General features: G+C 46.3%; 8 protein-coding genes across 8 annotated transcripts; 5 read left to right on the top strand and 3 right to left on the bottom strand.

Annotated features, from left to right (window-relative positions):
- Positions 1 to 89: 89 nt before the first annotated feature.
- Positions 90 to 1,094, top strand: SERLADRAFT_471603 (uncharacterized protein; the record flags this gene model as incomplete). The annotated part of the gene is made up of 2 exons (XM_007320175.1): positions 90 to 408; positions 458 to 1,094. 2 exons carry the CDS (start codon positions 162 to 164, stop codon positions 991 to 993), a joined length of 783 nt encoding a protein of 260 aa, XP_007320237.1.
- A 127-nt stretch (positions 1,095 to 1,221) lies between these two features.
- SERLADRAFT_362344 (uncharacterized protein) lies at positions 1,222 to 4,392 on the top strand (the record flags this gene model as incomplete). The annotated part of the gene is made up of 7 exons (XM_007320174.1): positions 1,222 to 1,657; positions 1,991 to 2,259; positions 2,314 to 2,670; positions 2,737 to 2,963; positions 3,016 to 3,445; positions 3,496 to 3,764; positions 3,824 to 4,392. 7 exons carry the CDS (start codon positions 1,222 to 1,224, stop codon positions 4,107 to 4,109), a joined length of 2,274 nt encoding a protein of 757 aa, XP_007320236.1.
- Positions 4,393 to 4,644: 252 nt separating this feature from the next.
- Positions 4,645 to 6,404, top strand: SERLADRAFT_471597 (uncharacterized protein; the record flags this gene model as incomplete). The annotated part of the gene is made up of 8 exons (XM_007320173.1): positions 4,645 to 4,725; positions 4,792 to 4,993; positions 5,057 to 5,337; positions 5,391 to 5,545; positions 5,605 to 5,816; positions 5,901 to 5,982; positions 6,035 to 6,111; positions 6,171 to 6,404. 2 exons carry the CDS (start codon positions 4,876 to 4,878, stop codon positions 5,293 to 5,295), a joined length of 357 nt encoding a protein of 118 aa, XP_007320235.1.
- A 590-nt stretch (positions 6,405 to 6,994) lies between these two features.
- Positions 6,995 to 7,689, top strand: SERLADRAFT_471593 (uncharacterized protein; the record flags this gene model as incomplete). Its single annotated transcript, XM_007320172.1, has 2 exons — positions 6,995 to 7,021; positions 7,075 to 7,689. One exon carries the CDS (start codon positions 7,081 to 7,083, stop codon positions 7,477 to 7,479), a length of 399 nt encoding a protein of 132 aa, XP_007320234.1.
- Positions 7,690 to 7,810: 121 nt separating this feature from the next.
- Positions 7,811 to 9,436, top strand: SERLADRAFT_471590 (uncharacterized protein; the record flags this gene model as incomplete). The annotated part of the gene is made up of 6 exons (XM_007320171.1): positions 7,811 to 8,027; positions 8,278 to 8,325; positions 8,387 to 8,459; positions 8,614 to 8,729; positions 8,838 to 9,144; positions 9,200 to 9,436. The coding sequence occupies 6 exons, from the start codon at positions 7,854 to 7,856 to the stop codon at positions 9,205 to 9,207; spliced, it is 726 nt and encodes a 241-aa protein (XP_007320233.1).
- A 133-nt stretch (positions 9,437 to 9,569) lies between these two features.
- SERLADRAFT_471586 (uncharacterized protein) lies at positions 9,570 to 11,508 on the bottom strand (the record flags this gene model as incomplete). The annotated part of the gene is made up of 8 exons (XM_007320170.1): positions 9,570 to 9,949; positions 10,236 to 10,277; positions 10,490 to 10,562; positions 10,710 to 10,785; positions 10,859 to 11,039; positions 11,110 to 11,283; positions 11,367 to 11,393; positions 11,443 to 11,508. 8 exons carry the CDS (start codon positions 11,460 to 11,462, stop codon positions 9,928 to 9,930), a joined length of 615 nt encoding a protein of 204 aa, XP_007320232.1.
- Positions 11,509 to 12,551: 1,043 nt separating this feature from the next.
- Positions 12,552 to 13,607, bottom strand: SERLADRAFT_439755 (uncharacterized protein; the record flags this gene model as incomplete). The annotated part of the gene is made up of 5 exons (XM_007320169.1): positions 12,552 to 12,689; positions 12,744 to 13,175; positions 13,243 to 13,341; positions 13,415 to 13,473; positions 13,538 to 13,607. 5 exons carry the CDS (start codon positions 13,605 to 13,607, stop codon positions 12,552 to 12,554), a joined length of 798 nt encoding a protein of 265 aa, XP_007320231.1.
- Positions 13,608 to 18,394: 4,787 nt separating this feature from the next.
- SERLADRAFT_393847 (uncharacterized protein) lies at positions 18,395 to 18,712 on the bottom strand (the record flags this gene model as incomplete). Its single annotated transcript, XM_007320168.1, has 2 exons — positions 18,395 to 18,515; positions 18,552 to 18,712. 2 exons carry the CDS (start codon positions 18,710 to 18,712, stop codon positions 18,395 to 18,397), a joined length of 282 nt encoding a protein of 93 aa, XP_007320230.1.
- Between the last annotated feature and the right edge of the window lie 6,334 nt (positions 18,713 to 25,046).

Genomic DNA, 25,046 nt, shown 5'->3' with positions numbered 1-25,046 from the left:
GATACTTTTTTAGACGCGTATAGCCGTGAGAACTCGGACCACGGGTCTCGGTATCAGTACAAGTGCCAGTTACCGGCGCTTATATTCGTGTATAATAAAACATCATAATAACCTGACGATGTCGAATTCAGTAGACACGCTACGAACTCTCTGTAGACGCCATGAAGCTATCAGCGTCCATTGGACTGCTCATCGATCTGCGATTCGCAATCCAGTCTGCATTATGGCCTACTCTCGCAGCATTGTGGCTTAGTCCTAGCATACTACTCCAGCCTACTTTGGTTTCACATCTATTCATGGCACATGTATGGACAGCATTTGGAAATGGGGTGGACGAGAGAGCTAGACCAGTTAAGAAGGAACTCATAACTGATAATGCACACGGCGTGGTACTTGATATAGGAGCAGGTATGTCGGGATCACACGTTACTTCAGGAAATGTCTGATTGACTGCCAGGACATGGACACACTATAAACTACCTACAACGAGACAAGGTGACGAGATACGTTGCGGTAGAACCAAACAGGCATATGCATGGCAAGATAAAGGAGGTGGCTGAGAAAGCAGGGTACAGTGAGTCTGCAGGCTCGCTGATAGTGCTCGCGTGTGGTGCGGAAGATACGACGGCGATAATGAGTGCCCTCGGAGAACGACATACGGTGGACACACTTATATCGGTAATGACTCTGTGCTCTGTCCCTGACCCGCAGAAGACGATCAAAGGGCTGGTGGAAGATGTGCTTAGACCTGGAGGACAAATGCTGTTTTATGAGCACGTACTGAGCAGACGTAGAGATGTGGCATGGTGGCAGCGGTTCTGGACGCCGTTGTGGGGTTTCGCATTCGATGGATGTCGGCTGAACCGACCAACTGACATCTGGATTGAGCGGGCGGGCGGTTGGGCTGAAAAGAAAGTGTGGAGCAAACCAGTTGAGGACGACGAAGAGACTCTGTTTTGGCACCGGGCAGGGAGACTGGTGAAGTGCACGTGATGTGTGACAAGATAGTATCAGACAAGATGTGACGTGGAGTGTGACTGGGGTGTAGTGGTAATCTACGAATCGGATGAATTATTACCATAAAAGGGTGATAACCAAATACTAGCCCTGATACAGAACACGCAAGTCCCTGACGCCAACGGGTCCTTATAAGACACACCTCGGGCGGTCCTCCTCCTTGTTTCTCCCTCTCCCCCCCCATCACAGAGAGGCTGCCACACCATGCGTCGTCTCTTCACAGTCACCCTCGCTCTCGCAGGCCTTGCCGGCCGTGCCCTATCAACTCCAGCTCCTCTCCGCAGCTCAGACGACCAGTCGTTCGTTGCTCGTCGTAGAAAATCACTTGGGTTTGGCCACGCTAATGAGCATGCTGTATTCAACTCGAGTCCTTACCAGATCACGACCAACTCCTTCCTTCCACTCCCGGCTCACACTAACCCCTATGTCGTTGCTCGTTCTTTTTTGAGTGATATCTTGGCAGCTGACAATGTGAACCCCGACAAGCACTGGGTCATCCGGGATGATTCTTACACAGATAAGAACACCGGCGTAACACATATCTACGTTCGTCAGATCGTAAATGGCATGGAGGTCTCTGACGGCAATATGAACATCAACATCAAAGATGGCGTCGTTCTATCATATGGCAACTCGGTATGTTTCATTTCCAATTCTCTTATCTTTCACTCACTCATTCACATGACTTAGTTCTACCAAGGCCCTGCTCCGTCGCCACTTGGCAACGCTGAATCAGCTGCCCACCCTCATGTCACTTATTGTGACCAGCTCAATTCTGAGATAGATTCACAGCGCTCCACCCTTGTTGCTGCCCTCTTTAACCCGTCAGAACAGACAGTCTTCCCTTCTTCATCACCATCTGCACACGAGACATCTCTTTCTGAGCTTAAACACCTCCACTCGTCAAACTGTGCGCATGTATCAACTCCTTATTCGTTCGCTCTCTCGGATGCTCTTGTGCCTGCATCTGAAGGCTTCTTCGGCGACTCACGTCGTGCCCTGATGCAGTTCATGATTGCAGCAACTCCGAATACCCAACTTGCAACTGACCTCAAGTCACGGTATGACGAGCATATCAATGCCATGACTGTCACATACCAGTCCTCCTTTGTTGGCGACCATGCGACTATGATGGAGTACATCGACAATGTCCCTGATGCAGTGTCGCCTGTGAAGGCCAAGATGGTTTATGTCCAGGTACCGAAGCCAGATGGAAGCACAGCGCTTGACCTAGTATGGAAGGTACGGATAGTCGAGTAGGATGTTTTCACCTGTTTTACTGATGTGAATTAACAGTTCGAAGTCGAGATGCAAGATAACTGGTATGAAGCATCAGTGGCAGCTATAGCGCCTCACCGCATTGTTACTGTCGTGGATTGGGCTTCTGATTCTCCTCTGCCACACCCCTCTTTCCAAACTGCTCCCATCCCACCAACTACCCCCAGTCCACTCCCTGCATCTTACAATATCTTCCCTTGGGGGGTTAATGACCCAAGCGAAGGCGAGCGGGCGATTGTACAAGAATTGGGAGACAAGTTGGCAAGTCCAGTGGGGTGGCATACTTTGCCATATAAGAATGATCCACAGAGCGATAATATCAGGCAAGTGGGTGGAAGTCTTTGGAGAGAGACCAACACGACTTGGGGCAACAATGTTCGTAACATTTCTTACTGCATTCTATTTTGGTGCTCGTTACTAATTCACTGGTGGTTATGGTAGGTTTTTGCGCACGAGAATTGGGAAGGCCGCAATGAATGGGTCTACAACCTTCGTCCACAAGGAGCTGCCTCGAAGGGGGACACTAGTGAAGGTGCCGTATTCGACTTCGATTATGACCCAAAGAAGACCGACAGCGAGGATGCATTGAATGAAGCAAAGAAATATATCGATGCGACTGTAACGCAGTTATTCTATACATCTAATATGGTGCATGATTTATATTACCGGTATGTTTGTGTCTACCTCCTTCCTCTGCGGTCTAATTTATGCGCACTACAGCTATGGCTTTGATGAAGTATCTGGTAACTTCCAGCAACACAACTTTGGTCGAGGAGGCAAAGAGGATGATGGTGTTATTGCAAATGCCCAGGACGGCTCTGGCTACAACAATGCCAACTTCATGACTCCACCTGATGGTCAGAATGGCCGATGCAGAATGTACTTGTGGAACACGGCAAATCCCTACAGAGACGGAGATCTTGAAGCAGGCATTGTCATCCACGAGTTGAGCCATGGTTTGAGTACAAGGTTGACTGGTGGACCCGCGAACTCGGGATGTCTCGGGTGGGGAGAGAGTGGAGGGATGGGTGAGGGATGGGGAGACTTCTTGGCTACTACCATCCGGAGTACCAGCAGCTATTCGGACTATGCCATGGGTGCTTGGGCTGCCAACAGGCCAACTGGTATCAGGAACTTTATCTATTCTACCGTGAGTTTCTCCGCCTCATCTTCTTTTCTATGGCTCACCCCTGCCTCTAGGATAAGGCGATCAACCCATCGACATACAAGACTCTCGACAAGCCTGGTTACTGGGGCGTGCATGCTATTGGCGAAGTCTGGGCTGAAATGCTCTGGGTAGTCTCACAGAAGCTGATCAACAAGCATGGATATAGCGATAGCTTATTCCCTCCTGCCCCACTTGAAGATGGAACGATTCCCACTGGTAACTTTTATAGGCCCAAAGAGTACGATGTACACGGAAAAGCGAAGCCCTTGGTACCTATTCATGGTAATTCGTTGATCGTACAGTACGTATCTCTTTTACTCTCCGGATCTTCCAAATTGAGCTAACATATTACATATTCAGGCTTGTCTTGAACGGAATGAAGCTTCAAGATTGCCACCCTTCCTTCTTCGACGCTCGTGATGCTATAATTCAAGCCGATGCTGTCCTCACCGGAGGCGAGAACTTCTGCGAGTTGTGGGAGGGATTCGCAGAGAGAGGATTGGGAGTAGACGCAACCGTGGTCGGGAAGACGCCATGGGGTGGAGGAATCCGAGAGGATGGCTTTAAGGTCCCTACTGTGTGCAACGGTGGCGAAGAAGATCCTGATGATGGTGAAGACGACGACTGTGGCTTCTTTGGATGCTAGACATGGTAGATGGGACGCGCGGGTTGGCGTAATGTCCATACCCTGCCGGGATTCCTAGAGTTTATGCATACCTTTATTTTCGTCAGGACACATCTCGCATGATTCTAACCCACATCCTATTCTGTTGATGCTATCGGGGGTAACTTTGTAAGAGTATATAGTATATTGCGTTGGTATGGTACCGTATGGTAGGTAATATTTGTGAGCAATGATTTTACTTACAGTTACTTTTGCTTTCTTGAGTGGTGCGTGACAATGGCAAGGTCAACCTGAAATTAAGAAATCCAGCGCTATGTTGGGGAAATATTGAGTAAGCGTCCTTATAATGGTGTGGAGGTAAAGGTGAGTAAAGTTGTTAGGAGTCATAATTTCCTCTTACCCATATATCTACTAGTGATATAGTCGTCCTCCAAGGTCTGGTACTCAAACATAACATTCGTACAGCCCCAAAGTATTTGCGTTGCTGGATTCGAATTTTTTAAATGTGAGGAAATTCGGGTCCAGGGCTCCCAGATCTCCAGGCCGCCAAGCGAGTAGCACATAAAATATCAACGTCACATATCCAACTCGAAGTCGAGTCACACGTGGACCGTGGCGGGGCGTGTCTGAAGTCCTGGTCAGATTCAATTTGAAGAATATACCGTTATTTCTTATCACACACGTTGTTGCATTGTTGTTACAGTTTTACCAAAGCATTCAGAGCAAGACTTGGAGAGGAGAGGTGACTTCACACGAACTTCACACGAAAGTTGCTTTTTAGGTAAGGATGAAGTTACCTACCGATGATGTACAAAATCCTGCTAGTGATAATCGCAGAGACGTTACCGTCATTTCCGAGGTGCTCGCTGCTGCTTCAAGTCTGCAGCTCTGGGTGGATCGGGCAGGTAAGTTCATTGAAGTCACGATAATGCTGTACTAAGAGCTGTGGTTGATAAATGTAACAACAGCGAGGGCTTACCGGCACAGCCTGAGCAGCAACAGCGCTAACATACTTGGCGATCAATCAACGAGCTTGTTTTGCATAGCATCGGAGTCGACATTAGCAAGTCATGTTGTAAACGTTTTCTGGCTCGAGCCTGAGTGTCAACTATGTTTGCGATGTGTGGGGTTGATTCGTTGTTTAGACCTTACCGACTGCTTCTTTTGTCGCTTGGCAATACCGGAGCGTCATGATCGGAGGTACTAGAAGAAATCATGGCATCCATGGGCACTGACTTGATCTCCTCAGGTAAGGATCTTTGCATAACTTCAGTGTTACGCTTACAAGTTCGATAATCTGAGGTTTGATAATATTGCTATTCCAGTGCCACAACTACCACACCTTGTAATCCACTAAGAACCCCTACCGGTGTGTGGCAAGAAGATCTGCTCAAGCGCTCAAGAATTTGAACTAAGGCGAGTGCGTACTGCAAGGAATTACATGGCTCTTTGAGGCGGTAAGCGTCGAACCCAAATAATTCATGTATCACACTCCATCTCCACCTTGTTTTCTCAGTTGCTTTCAAGGGTGACTTACGATAGACTTACACCGTCGAGCCCGGACATGTTTGTGTTTGAAGCCCCAAATATATGCTGTCAGACAATTGTGTGGAGTGTTGAAGGGCTAAGTCTGACACAACTTCTTTGATTAGTTCAAACGTATCATAGAGCCAAGCCTAGCTGAAGAAATCCCAAATGCGCTGTCTCGTCTCTTCAGATTTCCGTTCCGTCAGTATAAATACCCATCGCAATTATTACACTTCCTCAGTACTCATATCGCACTTTCATCCCCTTCAACATGCAAATTTTCAGATCTCTTTGCGTCTGCGCCATCTTCCTCACCTCTGTCCTCGCTATGCCTGCGACGAACAACCAGGCCAATGGCACTGTAACCGTTGAGTGACTGTTTCTACCATCTTGGAATCTAATATTGACATTTATCATAGGAACCGGTCTCGTTTGCTCAGACTAGCTGCCAAAACCATGGGGAAACGCTTACCGGCGGGCAATATGTGAAGAAAGGGTATGTGTATTTTGCTTCTTACTGCTCTGAAATCTTGTGGCTTCATATGTCAATTTTAGATGCGATCCCTCCAGATCCATCGGTTTCTTTTCGTCGCACAACTGCAAAAATAGGGGAGGCAGCGCCTACTACTGCTTGATCAACGGTGAAGGGTACTGTATCTCAGGCCGCCCTTTGACTCAGGCGAACATGGAGAACGGGGAGTGCTTCAAGTAGATGTTGTATGAAACTATACATTAGATCTCAGATAATCGTAAATTATCAAATGTTGATGCTCTGCTCCCTCCTCCTTTCGCTAGTGTTTAGTGATGTAGATTAAGTATGTGCGCATAGTGATAGTGGACGTGTTTTCATTCTGCCAAGATATAAGTTGTGTTGCCTACTCTTCTGTTACCATCGTGAAAAATCACAAATGTATTACTTCAATGTTCAATTTCGAAAGTGGTTTTCTTATGCAGTTGCGCTGAATGAGATATTTCTACCCCTCTCTCAGCTGATTGTATCATAAACATTTGAATATCTGAAATTGATAAATACAGTGACAATGACGAGTAACATAGGCTGGACACAACTTCGCTGAATTATGAGAGCATAAACGGATGAAGTTCTCCGCAGTGGTCGATGAAGGATTGAATGGGGATAGGTGGCAATATGTTATAATCTGGAATCAGGAGTAGCTTTGAGAATGTTAAACATTAAGTGGAGATGGACTCGGTGATCAGCGTGGCGGATTGCACAGGATTCCTGTGATGGGGTGTCTGTACTTACCCCACTGTACAGCCAGTGCCAGTCTTGCGTGACTCAGGTCCGAAGAAGCGCCAAATCCCGAAACGAAGTGTGATAGACGTATAAAGCTTCGCTTTGCAGGCCACCAACGAACACTAGCCCCATCTATAGGATTATCCTTTCAGTGAGAGATATTTTGTATTTGAGACTTGTTCCAGACACTGACGCCGTAGACAGATCTAAATGTCGACGACACAGAACTCAGCTACTCAGAGACGATGGCCATTCAGCGCTGCCCAGACTACCGGAACCGCCAATCAGGAGCTTTTATGCTCATTGCTCACAGTAGGCGATCTGGACGAAATATCTAACTCAGATGATTTCGAAGCAGTTGAGAGATACATCACCAACCGAGGAAGAGTGGACGCATCGGGAAAGACGACGTGCGGTGTTATGTTTTGGTTGTATCCGACGGGCCTGTATGGACCATATCACGATACCGAGGAGGGGGGGATTGAGCAGCATGGGACTTTGATTACTATGGAGAGCGGAATAGCTGTGGCAGAGGCTATGCAAAGAATAAGGACTGCATTTAGAACCAGTGGTATTGGGCATGAACACATTGCCCCTTTGTCGGCCTGAAGCTTGAAGACTCGAATATTGGAGGCAATCTTGGAGAAGATGGGCACAAGAGAGCGAGGACTTTGTCCCGATTGACGACATCAAATCTGTCACATAGAGTCGCAGATTTTTGTACGGATAACAAGTCCTTCATTGTCGCTTTCAGTACTTGTATGTTTTGATAGCGATGTCCAAGGATGTTTGTATGATCAGCCGTTTGCAGCCCAGCTGATAACTTGCCAGTGAACTTCAAAGTGAAAAGCCGTTTCGCTTAGTCACGGTATGAAACTAACTCACCGGTCCGCTTGTCCGGCCACGCCAGCTGCCGTCATTGACCCCAACCGTGCTGCCTGCCTCAGGCTGGTGCTCCCCAGCACGCACAACCACCATCCAACATGCCTCCAACGTCCACTTCCAAAGCCACATCAACCTCGTCTCCGACAGTGAACGTAAAGCTTCTGCTTATCGGGAATGCGTCTGTAGGCAAAAGTAGCCTGCTACTTCGATTTTCGGATGAGCAGTGGCTTCCTGAGGACGAGGCCAGTGCGACTATTGGTGTTGACTTTAGAGTGAGTGGGAATCATTTATTAACTTCTACATTTGTTATCCTTCAGTGAACCTGAGGTGTGGGAGGCACTTTAGCTTCAAGCCTTGCACTGACTGGAGCCATTGTAAGAGCGATAAGGGTAATAGCCACTGCTCTCGTGTTTTGTTCGCATAAACAACTCCAACCCCAATGGAAAGTGGTTGATTGTAAAAGTAGCTGTAGACATTTTGTCACGATCTTCATACTAATTCTGGCTCTGTCCGATTTCATAGGTTCACAAGATGGAGGTGAATGGTCGCAAAGTTAAACTTAGTATATGGGTCAGTATTCTTTGTTTTTATTACTACTTTATTTCAGCGGCGCTGACATCATCACTCAAAGGACACTGCAGGGCAGGAACGTTTCCGAGGAATAACGTCTTCTTACTATCGTGGTGCTCAAGGAATTATACTTGGTACGTTTCTACATTTTTTTAATATTTTTCTGCTATATTACTATGGTCATTCCATTCGTAAACTATTTTTAATATCTTGCACATAGTCATTTCTCATCTCGTTTTTGCGCCGTTTCCATACTGGTACTAACCACCATGTATAATGACTATTTAGTTTACGACGTAGCCAACCGTGAATCCTTTGAAGCTCTTCCGAAATGGTTCTCCGAGCTTGAGACATACGTCCCAGATACTGTTGTCAGGATCATAGTAGGTAATAAGGTGGATAAGGTGAGTTATCATTTATATATGCGCTCTAATATATATGCTGATCACCGTACTGCCTTCACGCATTCTGTACTATTACTGACATTACCACTTACTTTGCGGCTACTCTAGGAGCAATCTCGCCAAGTTCCTACTTCCGAAGGTTCTGCATATGCTATACGAAGTGGAGCTCTCTTCGTCGAGGCAAGTGCGAAGACTTCAGTGGGCGTCCGCTCTGCGTTCCAAGACGTTGTTGGAAGGATTTTAGAGACCCCGGAGCTATGGGCTCCCGTCGAGGGTGGACGTGGACCCCCTATTGCAAGTGCTAGAACGAGCGGAGGACAAGACGGTGACGGTATGCCGGGAACTATCAACTTGGCAGCCCAGAAACAGTCGCAAGAAACGATGGTGCAATGTGCTCGTGCTGATTCTACTTGTGGTAAGCCACCAATGTCGTGGTAAACTTGAGAATGAATAATGACGCGTCCGTGTAGGTTTCTAATCTTTTAGGTGTTAATGCACACCACGTCAGCGTATGACATACACGTTGATGATGAGAGAAGAAGATTTATTAATGACTGATGTCCCGACGTACATACATGGTTCGTACATACCAACATTGCATTGTAAAATATGACATACATGCATACACTGACTTTTACTTACTGCAACAAAGTCATTCTTGTGCTATCATCCAATCACCCTGATTTTCTGATGTATTTCAATTTGGCAGGCGATCATGATGGTCAGAGAACCTATTTTGGGTTGGTAACTGGAACGGAAATCGAATGAGTGACAAGCAACAAGGTAAGGCAAAGACGTCAGCGCATCAGCTTTAGCGATGGCCTCGCTGAATCAGCATGGAAGCAGCACAGCGATGCAACATTATTACATTCAGTTAACAACATCGAAAACAGGGGCTATTAATTCTACCAATCGAATTCAAAGGGAAGCGAGAGAAAAGCTAAAGACATCTGAAGTGCAAATTGCCTAAAATTGGTGCGGTAGTAACTTTGAAAGTGGTGATAACAATCCGAGTACACGTTGGCGGCGTTGTACATGCTCCTCGCCGTGATTTTATGTTGAGCTTGATACTTTTCGTTTTGCTGAATTGTAATGTGGTATTGTGACTAGTCCTGGGGCTCTCATTGTACTGCCACTATTGTTTCTTCTTGCGTCTTCTATCGTTTCTCAAGCTTTTCCCGCGGCCTCCAACAAAGAATCACTGATAAATGAAGTTGTACCTGCAGGGATGCGAGGAGAGAGTTGGAAGTTGAGTGAGCATGTTGTCAAAACAGGGTATAAGGAAAAGTGATGAGGGAGGACTAATATTATGAGAATAATATGGTGGCGGAAGGTAAAATAAAATGAGATCATTCATTTCGCAGAAGCAAAATAAATGACCCATCATAGTCCAAGCTAGTCAGACTGAAGAGCTGGAACGAAAGGAACATAGTGATCCAGAGCCCGATTTACGACCAATGGGTCGAAATCCTACAACAACTATACAGATGATAACACAAAACTTACCTGGAGAGCAAGTGAGGGATAGCGGAGAGCTGAGGGCCGTACCTGCCATTGAAAATAAGAAGAGTTAGTTGCCTGATTGAGTGAAAACTAGACGGACATTATGGGAAATTGATGAACGCAATACAAGGCTGAAGGTCCACAGGCACCACAAAATGAGTGAATGGAAATGAGGGTTGTTTATAGACTGAGCGTTCGTAATTACATATTTACGGGAAATTATGGGAAATAAGGGGCGAAGGGAGGGAGGGACGAACCGAGCTGCATTGTCATATAGTTCAAACAGTGGGATAGCCAGGAGTTTCATGTTTTTTGGAACAGCCAAAACCTCTGAGTAAACCAAATTTACAAGGTAAAGCCGTAAGGAGGGTGGATATCAGAAAAGAGTGGAAATGACGTCATTGTGATGCACAGGCAAGGCAAGATGTTCAGCATATAGACGAAGAGGGAATGAATTGGTTGGATGAGAAGACGTACTTCGTTCAGGCATCTGCACCAGGAAAAGCTTCTTACATTCTTTTGGTTTAGTGATATGTGCGGGAACGAAGGGATACTGCAGCGGATAAACATGATGATAGGGACCAATTGTCAGTTTAAATTTGATACGGTTCGGAAGACGAACTCACCATAAAAGTCTCAAAGTTCGGTCTCCACCACTGTGCCAAGCAATCTCCAATCTCCCATTCGTTATCGACGCCGTGGGAAGCATTAAACTGGCGCGATTCTGTTGGTGGAGCAAGTCGATCGTCAAGCCTGCGCTTGAGACCATCTATTTCGTCTTCTCCGGGTTTAAGATAATCCCCTGGTCTGTATGACACCCCCCATAATGACGATACACTGCATGAGCTTCAGTAAGATAAATGTTATAAGAACGTACAGTTTGAAGAATGCGTTGGCAATTTGAAGCATGAGGATGTGTGGGTGTCCGTGGTCATGCACGACGAGGATACCTTCCACAGTACGTCGCATACCGAAGTCTTCATAGTTATTCTGGAGACGCTGGAGACGAGCGGACACAGAAGGATCTTCCTCTGGTTGGGCTTCCTTTGTACTGGATATTCCAAGTCAATACAAAAAACGGAATCGGGAGATGTAGTAAACAATGCAGCAAGACGCGGGTGAAAAGCCACACACCTGAACGTGAAATTCGATAAGGGGTACCTGGTGGCATTATCAGTTTTGAACTAAGGTATGAGCTACAAAAACCAACAATGCTATGGTGTTAGACATTTTTGCTCGACTTCAGGTTCGAGGGGTACTACTGGCAAAAAGGGTCGTGCTACAACTTCAGTGCAAACCAAACACAAGGCGGGATGTCACGTGACCACGATAATGTTGTTTTTCGAAATTCAGAGTTTGATACTAGTATCCGCACCAACCTCATAGGAAACAATTATGAACTGTGTTCAATCCTCATCTCACCACTCTCGCAACACAGGCTCAGGTTTCTCGGTGAAATTTGAACGGTAGAACTTTGTTCTAGCATATCATGCATCCCAGATAACCAACTTGGAGTGTATGGTCACGGTGATTCAAACTAGTCTGACGTTTCCAGTGGGATATTTTCTTTGCTTCTGCAGTCGTGTATGGGAAGGATTATTGACAAACCAGCTCAACTTAAGGGAGCTGTATGCACGACACATGTGCGAGACACTGGTCCTTCATGCCACGGTACTGTTCCCTTCCAAACTTTGCATCATTGTATGTTTGCTCGTGCTCTTTGAGCTGAGCAAGACTTAGGTGGGTTCTGCGACCGTCTTCATAGTGCTATTCCCGTCCTTAGCTTAGAATTGCGAAGTCGCTCATAAACGCATTCTGAACCTATGATAGTGAAAGTGACGAACATAACACAGACGGAAAAAAAACTTGAAGGACTATCTGGACGCAGCTGATTCAGAAGGCGGTCGCGAGGGTGTATGTACCTTTCTCTGCTGCGTGCAGGAATTTCTCCGATGGGTATTTACTAGCAGGACTAGATTAGGTATAGTGGTCGGATGGTTACAGTTGAAAACTCTATTCAATCCGGACTTCGGCATCACCAGTTTGATTCTCCGAAAGTAGAGAGTTAGTGATAGTTACAGGGCTTACACTTGAAAAGAGTGGGGCCAGTGCTGAACATGTCCGTGGTGAAGCCGAGCAACGCTACAAAGTGGTTAAGATTAGTTTGTATCATTGGCATCAATTTTCATTTACCACGGATATGTAAGTGTTGTTGATTTCACAATCTCTTGATGAACTGGACGGAATACTTGTTGAGGCCTTACAGTAGAGTTTATTTAAATATTAATTAGGCATGGTAATAAAAACGAAAAAAAAATGTTACGAACCTGAGAGTGGGATGCTGGATGACCTACTTTGGGATGATGAGTTTGAGCTAGATTCTCCACGAGCACTTGAGCCTCCACAAGCCTGGGCAATGCAACGTTTCTGGCCAAATGTTGTAGCGGCACGAAATACCTATAGAATAGAACATGAAAAAAATAGTGAAAAAATACAATAAAACAAATGTACCTCATCCATCGGATCATAAACACCTGACTGTTCCGCTTCTTCCAAGTCCGTGTCTGCTCCATCAGACACTTGTTGCCCATGGGCACCTGGGCCCCGCTTACACTCCGATTTCCATGACAAAATGTCCTCGAATTGGGCATTTGTCATCACCAAGATAATTGATACCTTCAGATTTGGGGCAAACCTTGGGGTGGGATCTTTACCTGATATATGAAAGAAGAAGTTGTGGAGAACAAGTTTTTCTGTGCTGTTGAAAGGCAGGTGGGGGTCATAAATCAGTAATTTTGGCGCTTTGTGCATTTCAAGAGATTCCAGTGATAAATCATAACCGACCAACCAATCTGACCATAGAAGCTGTAGGTTGTCAATAATAGTCAAACGTAGCTGGCATGCAGTGATGGACAAAGGGACAGATATATCCCGTTCAATGTTCTGTAACCAGCATAAAAACAAAGTGTCAGATTAGGGAAGTTGGAGGTTAGGAAAACATGACACGTACTCCTACTAACTCCGTTCCAGACTTACCCTCAACCTTCAAATGATGCAACACCACACGGATTGTTACTTGATGCTGAGGTGAATTTGTCGAGGCCATCATCTTGTTGCGGTGGTGAGTATAGTTTGCATGACTTGATGTATAGCCAGTTAAAGGGCGGGAGTATGTAACTGACAAAGAACAACTGGTAGGAGGTGGAGGGGGCATCTAAATGCTGAGTAGGCAATAAATCCTCTGATAGGTAGAATAACCAGTCAGCCCAGCTCATGGTGCATGGGAAAAAATGAAAATTTCCTACCGCCACATTGTGCCGCAGAAGAAGCTCGGATGAGTTCTTTTCTGGCATCACCATCAAGAATCTGACCCATAATGGCTGAAAACTCTAAATGAAAAAGTCCCGCATTAGTGACATCATACAAATAGAAGAAACTGATCACTCGCCAATTGTGAGTGGGCCTGTGTTTCCCTCAGTCTGTTGTTGACTAGCTGCACGCTTACGGAGGTAATGCTCATGGCAATCTATGCAGCACTTCCTACCTGATCCATTGGACCCTTTGACGTAGTGAAAAGTGGTGCTTGTGAGGCAACAATAAACTATAACAAAAACTAAACCTATCTCCTTCTGCACTTGCAGGGAGTAAGGGTTCAATGAGCTTGAGGTCGACAGACGCTAGCAAATATAGCGAGTAGAGGACTTTGAGAGGTAAGCTTCAAAGGTTCTTGTTGAGGAGTAAAGCGGGTAAATTCAGTAATAGAAAACTAAGGAGCCATACATGAATAGGTACAGCTTTATATAGGGAACTGTCTGTTCCTCAGACCAAAAGGAGAATATACGAAAAGTGGTCTGAGGAATTAATCAACCAATAGGAAAAAGGAGAGTAACTATCGTACGACTTTTGACTTGAATTAATCAGCAGGTGAGAGACTTATACTAATAATAGAGAATTGTCATGCGTGTTCAGGAACCGTATCCTCATGATGAGGTACGATCCTAGATAAGGCGTTATTAGTATTACCAGGCTTTACTGGGGCTTGGAGCTGGTTGGCAAGATGCCTACTACCAGTCCCTACCCAGTGTGCTGGCTGGCTGGGAGTGATACCCAGTCTCTGATCTGTGATATAAAATGGTAGTGATGGTTAAGAAAGCCTGTGAGGGCTATGAGAAGCAAAAACGGCAAAGGATACCTCTAGCCCTAGAGCCAGAGGTGTAACGGGAAAAGCGTTCGATAACCAAGACATAGCAAGGATAGGAAAATAATGAAATGGTCCTTACATTACCCCCCCCTTTTATATTCTTGTCCCAAGAATCTTAGCGCCGCAGTTCGTGAAGCGGTTTGTGATCCAGTCGAAGAGGCGGGGTTTTTCGGTTGTAGTAGTGAAATTTTCGTAAGGGCGAAATCGTAAAGCGGCGGAGGCGATGACGCGCGGGGCGGCAGGGTGTTTGCGGTGGAAGGTGGCAATAAGCGAGGGGGAATTTTTCAAATGATGATCGGGTTCCCATGTCCTTTCTGTGATCGGGTATCCCTTCCAATGGACGAAGTAATCGAGCTTAGCCCCTTTGAGTTTAGTGGGTCGAGAAGCGATGATTTCTTCGGCTTCGTATTCGACTGCGCCATCAACTTGGATCGGCGGAGGTTTCGAGGTACGAGGTTGATTGGGGAACTCCGGCGTGTGATACGGTGATAATAGGATTTCGTTGAATACCGGGTGGATCGCTTTCCAGGATCTAGGGACGTCTAGAAGATAAGCGGATGGGCCGACTTTTGCTTTTACCGTAAATGGGCCAAATCGCTTGTCATCTAATTTCTTCATCGGTCGATCGGTGGAAATATGAGTTCCTTCTAACCACACCTTATCCCCTTTGTGATATTCCCGTGCTTCAGTGCGTTTTCGGTCATAGTACTTTTTGAGGTTTTGATTAGCAAGCAATAGTGATTGCCGAGTTTGCTCGTGTAATTTCGTCATAGAGGTTGCGAAATCTTCGGCAGCTTGCGAACGCCCGGAAGGCTTCTGACCGGTTCCTTTACGAGGGTGAGAACCATAATTTACGAAGAAGGGGGTCTGATTGGTCGCGGAGTGAAGATGATTGTTGTATGTAAATTCGGCAATCGCTAGCCAATCAGCCCAGTCGTCTTGTCGGTGATTAATGAATGTGCGTAGGTAGTGTTCCAGGTCCTGGTTGATTCGTTCGGATTGCCCATCAGTTTGGGGGTGGTAACCTGTTGACAAACCGGGTTCAATTCCAAGGGTTTGATAGAAATCTTTGGTGAAATTCGACATGAATTGAGGTCCCCTATCTGAGATGATCTTTTCTGGGATACCATGTAGTCGTATAACTGAATCCCGTAGTTGTTTGGCGTAGCCTAACGAATCAAGAGTGACGTGCGTGGGTACAAAGTGAGCCATTTTCGAGAATCTGTCAACAAAAACCTGGATAGCGTCGTATCCGTTTGACTCAGGTAATGCTCCGATAAGATCTGTTGTGATTATCTGCCAGGGTCGATCAGGGATCGGATTTGGATGGAGGGGAGCATGCGGCTTCTGACGATGTGACTTTGTTCTCTGGCATATCTCGCATCCTGGATGTCCACTGAGGCTGGTGTCGTGTTCTTCTTCGATAATACGTGCCCTCAACTTTGGGTCTTTGGGTACGTAGATGTTGTTTTTGAATGACCCTAATGTCAATTCGTCTTCTTTCTCGTTTCCTATCCAGATGATTCCGTCTCGTTTCTTCCAAATCTTTGGATCGTCTTTCAACTTCTTTACAACGTAATCATCTAGTTTGTGCTGCGAAGCTAGCAGCTCGTCCAGGTAGTGTTCTTTTAACACGTCCTCCATAGTATAAATGTTTGCTTCCGCGAGCTGAGGTAGAAGGACCTGTCCTTCATTGTCTCTCTCGCCTCTCGGATGGTCTACTCTTCGACTAAGTAGGTCCGCTTTCGTGTTTGCTGAGCCTTTCACATGCTCTAACTTGAAATCGTATCTCGCTAGCGTGTCCATCCACCTAGCTTGTCGTCTGTTTACTTTCTGGGGGTCTCGGAAATAGGTGAGGTTCTGATGGTCGGTGAATATGGTGAACTGGTGTTTAGCTCCCATAAGGAGGTGTCGCCATTCTTCTAACGCATGCATTACCGCTAACATCTCTTTATCCCAGATAGCGTAATTTCTCTCTGCAGGGTTCATCGATTTTGACAGGAATGCGACCGGTCTCCATTTCCCTTCTTGCTGTTGGGATAACAACGCTCCTGTGGCGTAGTTGGAGGCATCACATTCAACTTTGAACGGATCTTCATCGTTAGGGATTGCGAGTGTGGGCGAGGTGGTGATTGTTTTTTTGAGAATGTTGAACGCTTGTTGTTGGTCTTCAGCCCACTCCCAGTCTACCTTTCCGGTGAGAATCGTCAGTGGTTTGGCAATTTTTCCATAGTCCCTGATGAATCGTCTGTAAAAGTTCGAAAACCCTAGGAACAACTGTAACTCCTTCTTGGTTCGTGGTATCGGCCATTCTGCGACTGCTTGTACTTTTAGCGGGTCCATGCGAATCGTATCATGGGAGATGATCATTCCCAGATATTCGACTTCTTTCTTCTCGAACTTGCATTTCTCTGGCTTGAGATATAATTGATTGTCTGCGAGTATCTGAAGAACTTTGGATACAATCTTCCTATGTTCTTCTAATGAGTCGGTGAATATCATGATGTCATTGAGGTATACGATAACGGATCCTTCGTTGATTAGGTCTCGGAGAAGTCGGTCCATCATTGTCTGAAAGGTGGCTGGGGAGTTTGTGAGTCCGAAGAACATAACCAGAGGTTCGAACAGTCCTCTATTAGTTCTGAAGGCGGCCTTGTGCTCATCTCCTTCTTTGATTCGAACATTATTATATCCCCAATGGACATCCAGCTTGGTGAAGAATCTAGCACCCTTGAGCCGGTTTATCAATTCTGAAATGAGGGGTAACGTATATCGGTTTTTGATCGTGAGAGCATTGAGTTTCCGATAGTCTTGTACCGGTCTGAGAGATCCGTCTTTTTTCTTGATAAAGAAGAACGGGGATGCGTAAGGGGATTTCGATACTCTAATCCTCCCTGTTTCTAGGTTCTCTTTCAAGAATTTGTCAAGATGAATTTGTTCGTCGCGGTTAAGTGGGTACGTTTTACAGTCTAGACTGTGAGGAATCGATTTTTCTTATCGCATTCCCGTCATGTCGTGGTTAGCAGACTCAATCCCCGTCACTCCTCTCGCCCTTGGACTAGAGATTACAGCAGGTGTCCTATTACTTTTATCATTTTTCTTCTTATTCTCTCTTCACACTCACGTTCTATCGTACCTACAACGAGGTAGACTCGTTGTCGACCCTCGAGAAGATATCCAGATGACATAGTCACGATCCAGTGCTATGTCTGGGGATACTTCGGAGGAATATTGATAAGCGAAGAAGGTTGTGAGTCAGCGCCTTCTCATGGGCTTACTGATACAGCCAATCGTACATCCCTTACCAATACACTTTCTCATACGATTAGTAAAGACGATAGATCGGACCACTTTCTTCTTTTTTCTTATTGGTTAGCTAGCTGGTCAGACCACTTTCTCAGTACTTCCCTTTCTCGGTCTGACCATCGTCGTTCACTATATAGAGAAGTACATACTTGATGTATTGTTCTCCAGTTCAATATTAGTTTGGATTTGCGCTCTTACCGATACTCTTCATTCTCATACTCTGATTCACCGCCTTCAAGGAAGGACTTGACCAGATATTGAGCTTTGTTATATAGCTTCGTATTTGTTGCCTGACAAAATATTGAACTCACCTACCTCGAATCCTTTTCCAGAGCCCCTCTTTGGAAAACCGTTTCCTTACACCCTGAAAAAGACTGTCGTTGCCACTGCACCGGTCTAAACCTTCATCATCACCTTCTCCACCTCTCTACCATCCCTATCCCTCTCCTCACTATCGTCATCGACCTCTCACTATCCACCCCATTACACCTATTGTCGTTCAGTCTTCTCAAACTGGACGCCTTCTCTACCATCACCGCTCTCGTCCAATTCTTTGCGTTCTTTGCCATCATCAGGTACCTACAAACCGGACTCGTCAGCGACGTCGTGTACCTCCATCGTGTCTACCTCCCAACAGCTCTCAGAAGAGTGGGTATCAGAAGCGGACCGCAGACACCAGAGAGATTTCCTCGCAGCTCTCAACAAACCGCTCCCCGTCCTCCCCGTCCCTACCGAAGCCCGTACTCCAGACGTGGAAGGAACGGTCGAACAGATCACTGAGTTGTATCAAGACTCCTCTGCTTCGTCTTCACCAATTGATCCGATCGAGGATATCATCCTCGACATAAACGACGCACTCGCTCTCACCCAATCCATCTTTTACCATTCCGCCATCTGTAGGAGAAATTCTCGCAGTCTCGAGGAGATACTCCAACATCTCCGACAGAGCACGGAGAGAACTTTTAATCTTCATATCCCTGCGGCACGAACAAATTCCGTTGATAGACTACTTCGAGAGCCTAGTACGCCCGAGTTATGAGAACACTCAGAGGGTTAAGCTTTTGAAAGGAATAGCCAACGTACAAGAACGAAACCTGCAACTTATTTCGCAGAGCCACATCCCAGATCTCCTCGATCTTTATCGAATCCGCCCTCTCATTTTTCCAGACATACCCAGCCGCCTCCTCCCTTACGACTTCGAACACACCTTGCTTTGCGGCATTGTGTTAAGGAAGAGGCCTAACGAGGAACCTACCTACGATATCCCGTCCTCATTTTTTACATCTGACTACTACGACACTTACTCCGCCTCTCCTGTCAGTTACCAACCCATCCAGTACTTCTGCATCGGCAATCATCTGGACCACCTTTCTATTGTCCAATATCTGACACGACTTCGCCGAACTCTCTACCTCCCTGAAGTCCAAGATCTTGACGCATTCGGGCCGCGGTTTGGTCTTCAACACAGCACTTCTATTATAATCGTCACGCCCTCTACTAAAGACCATATTCGACGAGTTGTTGCTGCGTTAGCACGATTTGATCAGCTCATCGCAACTGCTCAGAGGAAATCCCGTGACGGAGAAGACTACATGACCGAAATCGACAACATTCGACACGTTTCAGAATACGTCGACGAATATTACTGGATCCTAGAAATCCTCACTCCATTACTGGATCCTAGAAATCCTCACTCCATTTGTTGTTAACCAACAATCTGATCACCCCGAACGTTTCATTGTTACAGTACTCCAAAGCGATTTCTGGGCCGTTATCAACCATAGCTCACGAACTCGTATATATTCGCAGTACTCTTACACCTACCAAGGTCGGAGAGGAGAAGCACCGCTCATCCCGTCGGTTGAACAACTTTTTGCACCTTGCGCAGAAAGGATAGAACGAGAAACAGGAAGTTCATTAACAGATATACTTGGAGGAGAATCTAGCAGCGAAACCGAGTCGGAAAGTGAAGAGTCTACTCAAAGTGTAGAATACTGGAGACCCCGAGAAGCAGAAGGAGGAGACTTCCCTAGTAATTTTACGTTTGACCCAGGCTTTGAGTGAATAAAAAGGACTAGTTATCTAGAAAGACTTGTTATCTAAACCCGTTATCTAACCCGTTGAAAATCTGGAGCCCTATCGAGAACCCCGTCCTCTGGTCACTCCCGACACACCTCCCCCACAATCTCTAGGAGCTGCGGCTGAAGCTCTAGAACCAGACGATCTGTATCAATCAGCAGGACCAGAAAACTTTCCTCCCCCACCTCCAACTCCAGAACCCGAAAACCAACCCGACGATTGGTTCGATCAGGAATCTTTGGACCTTGAACCTGATCTAGCAACAGCAATGGCCGACGAAACAAATCAAGGAAGTAAAGCTGTCCTTGCCACTCCTCCATTCGAATTCATCGGTAAAAAGGAAACATACGTTGACTGGAAGAACGCTTTAGCAAACTACTTTTTCGCCTATCCCAGAAGTTTCCAAACCAACTCCTCCAAAATCCTCTTTGCACTATCCCGGATCTCGTCCGATAAAGCCAATGACGCCTGTCATACATGGAAGGCGAATTTCAACAATAAAACTGCCGTGCTAGGAGACCTATTTGCACCGCGAAATTGGGGAACTATCTCAGAATTCATCAAGGAGTTAGATAACGAATTCTTGGACCCCCATCTCAAGTTGAAAGCAGAAATTGCCCTTCACGATTACGAACAGCGAGAGATGACGGTAGACGCATATTTTGGAGGACTCGAATCCAAACTCATGGAAGCGGGATTACCACCAGACGCAGATGAAAGTTATCCGTTCATTCACAGTATCCTTCGCCGCAACCTCTCTCAATTCCTTCGTGATCGTATCTCGCAACAGGAAAACCTACCCACCACGTACTTAGAGTGGAAGGCAGCAGCAAGGAAATGGGAACAGCGAAATGAAGAGCTTAATCTGGAAAGGAAGAGAGATAAACCACCTCAACAGAGGCTGCCAATTCAGTACCAACGATATCAACCGCACTATCAGCAGAACCAACACTATCCTCCGCCACAGCATCGACAGACAGTACCGCGAACAGAGACGCGAAGACCACAGTATATCCAACAGCGACCGTATTATACTCCGTCTCATAGACCACCGCCCCAGAATGCAGTCCATCCAAACACAGCAGGAACATTTGGAGGATCAGGTGTACCTATGGAGATTGGGAATTCCAACACACAGAGACAACATCGGCCCAACCCGAATGTTACTTGTTACAACTGTGGCGAACGAGGCCACATTGCTAGAAATTGCCCACATGGAAAGATGGCAATACGATATATGGAAACGGAGGAAACCAAAGACACTCCCACTACATCGTCATTAAAAGAAATTGAAGCACCCCCGAAGGATTTTCAGAAAGGTCAGGAGTAAGCACGGACTCTCTGACCCGAAATGTTGTATTTAACCCTCGTACATTACCAACGACTGCAATGAAACGAGTTGATCAACATCTACGTGCTGTAACCAAAACCTACGCGAAGCCACATTCACCGGAATGGTTGGCCAGACGAATCAAAGACCAGAAACCAGAAAGAGCAAGAGCTCTGTTACGAAACTGGGCCCATAAAGATCACTACGAGCATATCACCCTGCAGGCGATACAGATGCTAAAGAACCACGATGAAGAGAACATTATAGAACGCATCCATGCTTACACCTCGTCGCACAACCCTACGTCAAAACGAAGCCTCCACGTCATTTCTCAAGTCACTACCATAGACAACAGACAGACATTCACCGTCCCAACCCTTATCGACTCTGGTTGCACCAACTCGGTTATCGATCGAAGCCTGGTTGACAAGTATACCCTCAATACTACGCCTCTGCCCGTCCCTCTTGACGCTGCAGGAGCCGATGGTCGATCCCAGAAAGTAACACACTATGTCACTCTTCACATCAATGTGAAAGGGAAAGAACATTTGATAGATGTCATCGTAGAATCTCTACTTTCACCACGCATACTGCTTGGATACGACTGGTTGATACTGACGAATCCAACAATTGATTGGCGGACCAACAAGATTACCTTCCCTGCTGATGATCCGGAGTATCATCCTGAAGAAGGGGATAAAGTTCTAGCCGTCGATCTCGAAACACGAATTATGGAGATAACACAGCTAGAATTGAACGCATTTGCCACTAAAAGTCAACAAATCGCCGAATCCTCCGAAAAGGCAAAGTCAAAGCTTACTTTCCGAGATGTCGTTCCTCCAATCTACCATGAATTCGAACCCGTCTTCACCAAAGAATCATTTGACAAACTTCCCCCAAAACGTCCTTGGGACCATGCAATTGAGTTAATACCCGAGGCTAATGGTCTTGACTGCAAAATGTACCCTCTTAGCCGAGACGAACAACACCATCTAGACGAATTCCTTAACGAAAATCTAACAAGTGGACGGATTCGAGTATCCAAATCACCTTACGCATCGCCATTTTTCTTTATCAAAAAGAAAGATGGCTCACTACGCCCTGTCCAAGATTATCGCAAGCTGAATGAGCTTACCATAAAGAATCGCTACACCCTCCCCCTCATATCCGAACTCATTGATAAACTCAAAGGTGCCAATTACTTCACGAAACTAGACGTACGATGGGGATACAACAACGTCCGAATCCAAGAAGGAGACGAACACAAGGCCGCTTTCAGGACCAATCGCGGCCTGTTCGAACCCCTCGTCATGTTTTTCGGACTTACCAACTCGCCAGCAACCTTCCAGACCATGATGGACCACCTCCTAAGAGAACTGATCACGGAAGGAAAAGTTATTGTATATTTAGACAATATTATGATCTTCACGGAAACACTCGAAGAACATCGTCAAATAGTCACCAAAGTCCTCCGTATCCTGCAACAAAATCAGTTGTATCTTAAACCAGAGAAGTGCGAATTCGAGAAACAGGAAGTCGAGTACTTAGGCATGATCATCTCCAAAGACACTATCCGTATGGATCCGTTAAAAGTCGCAGCGGTCGCTGACTGGCCCGCACCAAAGAACAAAAGGGAACTCCAATCATTCTTAGGGTTCTCCAATTTCTATCGACGATTTGTTAAAGACTACGGACGAATTGCGAAACCACTCACTGTGCTCACCGGAAAAGTTGACTGGACCTGGAAAGACGAACAAGAGACGTCCTTTGAAACGTTGAAGAAAACGCTCACTACTGCCCCCACCCTTGCTATACCAAATGACGACGACCCATTCAAACTAGAAACCGACGCCTCCGACTTCGCTGTAGGAGCCGTCCTATCCCAGAAACAAAACGACAAATTCAGACCCATAGCGTTCCTCTCGAAAGCCCTTACCCCTGCAGAACGGAACTATGAAATTTACGACAAAGAGATGCTCGCAGTCATGACGGCGTTAGATGAATGGCGACATCACCTTGTAGGATTGAAACACCCCTTCACCATCTTCACAGATCACCAAAACCTCCTCTACTTCCGTCAACCACAGAAATACAATCGACGCCAAGCTCGATGGTCATCCCAGCTTGCAGATTATAATTTTAAGATGGAACACGTCAAAGGAAATCAGAATACGAAGGCCGACCTGTTAAGCAGACGAATCGATCATCCTAAAGGCACAAACGATAACGAAGATCAGATACTTCTCCCAGACGTACATTTCGAATTACTTGACACCAACGAAGGATACCTACCAGATATACGTCAAAGCTTCCAGAAACAAGACGACGTAGTAAGGAAGAACTTGAAAGAGAAGCCGGATACCTGGAAGATGAAGGATAGGATCGTCAGGATCAAGAGAGAGTCCGCGACGAGTTCCTACCCGATCCCTTTAGCTGACCGAGTATACGTTCCCCGAAATCACGAACTAAGGGCGCGAATATTGAAAGATCATCACGACGAAGCCCTGGCTGGACACCCAGGAGAACAATGTTTGAACGAGTGAACCGAGAGCTCTGGTGGCCCAGTCTTCGTACTGATATCAGACGGTATGTACGAGGGTGCGAGAGTTGTCAACGCACCAAGGCACATCGGACAAAGCCTAACGCCCCTCTACACCCGAACCTGATACCAGATCGGCCTTGGCAGATTATCACCACCGATCTCATAGGCGCATTACCGGAATCCAAGGGCTACACCGCCGTTCAGGTCTTTGTTGACCGATTTAGTAAAATGGCCCATTTCGTCCCCACCTTCGTCACTCTCGACTCGGCCGGTTATGCACGACAACTCCGAGATAATGTAATACGACTCCACGGAATTCCTGAAAAGATCGTCTCCGATCGAGGTCCTCAATTCATGTCTCGATTCACAAAAGACTTCTACGACCTAATGGGGATAACACCAGGCCTCTCTACAGGCTATCACCCTCAAACAGACGGACAATCCGAACGGATCAACCAGGATCTAGAGCACTACCTCCGCGTTTTTATAAATCATCGACAAGATGACTGGGCAGACTGGCTCTCCATTGCTGAGTTTACATACAACAACCACCTCCATACCGCAACGAATCAAACACCCTTCTTTTTGAACTATGGGTTACACCCAAGAACGAATATCACCACCACGTTATCCCCTCGCTCCGCTTCTGCAGCAGAATTTAGCGAACAAATGAAAAAACTCCACGATATCACGAAATCCTCCCTTCTTGTAGCAAACGAGAATCTGAAGAAGTATTACGACCGTAAGAAATCCCCCTCCCGGGAGTACCAAGCTGGCGACAAAGTCTGGTTAGAAGGGCATAACATCACAACGGATAGACCAATGAAGAAATTAGACGATAAACGCTTCGGACCTTTCAAAGTCACCCAAAAGGTCGGACCCTCCGCCTATCAACTCGATATCCCTAAAAGTTGGAAGTCCATTCATCCCGTGTTCAACGAAGCCATCCTCTCCCCGTACCACGTTCCCGAATTCATCAATCAACCAATTTCCTCGCGACCACCACCCGAGATCGTGGAAGGAATAGACGAATACGAAGTAGAGAGTATAATCGCTTCCAGACCGACCAAACTGAAAGGTAGTAAACTCGACTACCTCATTCACTGGCATGGTTATCCAGTCTCCGAACGAACTTGGGAACCCGACACCAATCTTACGCATGTCGCTGATTTACTCGCCGCCTTCCATAAAACAAATCCAGCCGCCCCTCGGATTATTACCGCTTCTCTCCACTTCCGTCCTTACGAAAACTACACCGCCACTTCCAAACCTCCCATGCTCTTTGATTGGATTAGTAACAAGTTCCAAAGTGCCGCATCCGGACTCATGAGGACACGAGTCTTATAAAAGGGGAGC

Source organism: Serpula lacrymans, assembly GCF_000218685.1.
Source record: "Serpula lacrymans var. lacrymans S7.9 unplaced genomic scaffold SERLAscaffold_9, whole genome shotgun sequence".
Lineage (NCBI taxonomy): Eukaryota > Fungi > Basidiomycota > Agaricomycetes > Boletales > Serpulaceae > Serpula > Serpula lacrymans.
This window is presented reverse-complemented; position numbering and strand designations above follow the sequence as displayed.